This window comes from Etheostoma spectabile, chromosome 13 (assembly GCF_008692095.1).
Source record: "Etheostoma spectabile isolate EspeVRDwgs_2016 chromosome 13, UIUC_Espe_1.0, whole genome shotgun sequence".
NCBI lineage: Eukaryota > Metazoa > Chordata > Actinopteri > Perciformes > Percidae > Etheostoma > Etheostoma spectabile.
In genome coordinates, this window is record NC_045745.1 from 24,462,550 (window position 1) to 24,466,023 (window position 3,474).

Consider the following 3,474-nt stretch of genomic DNA (forward strand, 5'->3'; position numbering starts at 1 on the left):
AACTCCAGTGGTTTAAATTTGAGGTACGGAGACAGTGTTGTAGCTACCATTGCGGACGCTGAGCTCATGATCTCCTTTAGGCAGATTGTAAAGATGATGTGAGAAGAGAGAATGAAGCAGGAGGTGTCTCCTGTTAGTTGTGTGTGTTTGTAACATGTCTGTGTCCTTCATATCTTGAGTGTGTGCATGTCTTTTCTCCTCAGTTGGCCCGGACATCCCTCAGATAGACTGGTCAAAGTGAGTTACCAACAGCCAACAGAGTAACGAGGTGGAGCTGGAAATGGCAGGTTAGAGAATGAAGGAGGAGGAGGAGGACAGGTTTCATCCTGCAGCACATAGGGTGTCAGAGCAACCAGGAAGGAGTGGCAGCAACAATGATTCAAAACAGGAGACTGAGGAGAGGGTCCAACCACCAGATGGTACCCTATAATCATCCAGGACCCAGAAGTCAGGATTACACAGTAGGGAGACTGATACCAACCGTACTACCATTCAGCATCCGCACAACCTGTCAACCACCGCAGCAGTCGGACACCGTTCTGCTGCTAAGACTCAGGTATAGTAAGTGAAACAGAGTGAGGAAAGTGTGGTCAGATAGGGGACTTAGGGACAGAATTGAGCAAAGACAGGAGCTTGATGTAGGATGTCTTAGCGCAACAGATGATGAAAATACATGCAAAAACAATGAATATGGAATTACCAAAAAGGTAACAGGTGAGTAGGTGATTATTCCAAACATTAACGATGCTGTGTCCGCATAGCTTAGGGTGGTGTGTTGGGGGGGGGGGGGTTTCTTCCTGTGAAGCAGATGAACAACATGTTACAACAACCTAAAGTGTTTTGACCTAGTCATGAAGACAGTTCACCGTCAGTAGCCTTACCTCCTGATGAGTGATGTATCTCCGGTGGAGGGATCTCGATGTGGATGCGCTGCAATCGGAAAATGGCACTGGACCCATCCCGTATGTGTGGCAGCATGAGACCCGCAGCGGACACATCTCAGCCTTTGCAGGGAAACACCACATTATCAACGGACCAACTCAATCGCAACCACACCGGCTGGTACCGCTGTGTGGCCAGCAACAACGCAACAGTGAGAGCTCTAAACGGTATGGCTGGACACCATCTGTTGTGAGTATTTGGGAGTTTGGTTAAAGATTTGGGTGTTTCAAGTTTAAAAAAAATAAACCAGACTTTAGAAATGCATTTATATACTTTCTTTAATACAAACCTTTCAAATACCAATTAAACATATGGCAAAAGGCCTATTATATTACTGTTTTCAGATAATACTGTATTTTGTGATTCTAGAAGATAGGTTGATTACATGCTTTAATGTTCAACAACATTTATATCTTTTCATATGCCAATGGCTGCTGCTGCACCTGTATTCAGCCTCACCCCTATTTTCCAACGGGTGCATGTACGCGATGCGCACACCGGGGGCGAAACATAGGTTGTACGTGGACACAAACCGAGAGTAGAAAAAAACCTGGGAAATCGGATTTTTTGGTTTATGCTACAGGGATTTCTCTGAAATATGTTTACCTTATTCTTTAGAGCTCAGGCCACGTTTAAAGGTGTCCTGCTACTATGGTCTCATTAACATTTTTATGTGGAAAAAGCTTGGTTACCTTGTTTTAAGCATTCTGTGTGGTATAGAAAAGACTCAGCTTGATTTGTGACCGTTACTCATATATTCAAGCTGATGGGCTAACAACTAGCCAATGAGAGCCTAGCTAGTAGATCTTTTGCCCAGCGCAACTAGGCAGTCTATGAATAGTAATGAGCTCAGGAACATGACGTTGACTGACAGCTTTTGTAATGTGCCTGATTTCCGCTTATTTCTTTTCAGTGGGCTAGAGCTGACAGAGAAGGTACCTCACATTCACAAACTAACACAAACACAACATATGGACCTAACATATTTCAAAAAATACAAGTCAAAACGGTTGTTGTGTGGCAGGCCGACTAACATGAATATATTAACATTATAAATATGACAGAAAGTTACGAGAAAAAGCATTAGGAACAATTCAAACATTTCTCAACCTCAGAGACAAATGTAACTTATGCCGTGGTTGAATGATAACTTGATAAGTCATCACCTAACACATTATCAAACAGACTGTAGTGTGTTATGGTAATACTTGGAACTCCAGTGGTTTAATTGAGGGTACGGAGGCAGTGTTGTAGCTACATTGCTGACGTCTGACTCATGAGCTTTGTGAGTTCGTAAACAGGTACTGCACACTGGGCCGCAGTTAACCATCACTAAGATCCTACGCATGCACACTGGCGACTACACCTGCTCGGCAGAGAACACCTACCTAAACACCCGCTCCAAAAAAACCATCGGCCTGACCGTCTACTGTGAGTGTGATCTGTGACCTCTTATCGCCCCTGATTTTTATCATTATTAACACTGAACATCCTAGTCAAACTAAACAAAACTTCCTTTTCACTTTCAATTAACCCTCTCCTTTGACTCTTCTGTTTTAATTAATTATAATTACAGAAGTTGTCTGTGATCTTAATCCCGTTCAAATAGAGTACCATGCACTGTGATGATATTAGTCCCTTGTTAATCAACACGTCTGGGATTTGGCAGGGTCGTACATCATTTTTTAAGGTTTTTGTTTCCTTTGCGCCTCTTTATCCCGTTCACGAAGACGGATATGGGATGGCGGGGGCGGCAGATGCCACCTTTAATGGCCAACCGAATCTGGACCATTGCCCGACCAGAGTCCTCCGTAACCAAGTCCATGCGCCCCCCGCGGCTTTGTCCAAGGGCTGACAATAATGCTATGTGGGTGCTGCCAGGGTGGGGATAGGGTATGTGCCCCTGGTAACCTCTGCCCAGCCTGGCTCAAAAAGATACGTAAACCCAACCCAAGTGTGGTGCGGCGGCCTCGCCCTGGCTGGCCTCTGAGCGCCTCCGGGTGGCCAACTCATGGGGTACAGATATTTCAGTAAATTCAAGTAAAAGCAGGATTTGCTTATCCCCTGAATGTGCCTCACGAAACGCAGATCACACAAGGTGCCTAGATGTTACTAATCGTGTGCAAATAGGGCTTAAGACTTCAAAACAGACCAAAAAGCTTGCGCTTGCAAATGCATGCTTGCACACACGCACGCTTGTCGTTCTGCTCTCGGTTTTGTTTGTGCTGAGGTTATGCATTTTGACTTATTACTCAGATCATATGTCTGACCTAAAAGAACTCATCCCCCAAGAGAGATAGCGAGCATTTCCTTTTTTTACACATCTTTCACATTTAGAGAAGACAGGCTTTGTATGGACTTGCCATTCATCTATGTTGCCTAGTTTTAGCCTAAGAAAAAGTTGGAAGTGAATAGATATCTCAGGAAAAGCATTTTTTCCCTACGAATTAGGTAGGATGTTTAAATGCCAACACCCTGAACACACGTTACACTGAATCTCATCCCCGCAGACCCACCCGATGGCTCCCCCTC

At 44.5% G+C, this 3,474-nt stretch overlaps 1 protein-coding gene across 1 annotated transcript in view; it reads left to right on the forward strand.

Annotated features, from left to right (window-relative positions):
- LOC116700895 (V-set and immunoglobulin domain-containing protein 10-like 2) overlaps positions 1 to 241 on the forward strand; it is a 5,961-nt gene extending 5,720 nt beyond the window's left edge. The window contains exon 5 of the mRNA XM_032534341.1: positions 204 to 241. Within this exon, the coding sequence (XP_032390232.1) occupies positions 204 to 241 (38 nt within the window). The remainder of the gene's footprint in view (positions 1 to 203) is intronic.
- The last annotated feature ends 3,233 nt before the right edge of the window (positions 242 to 3,474 follow it).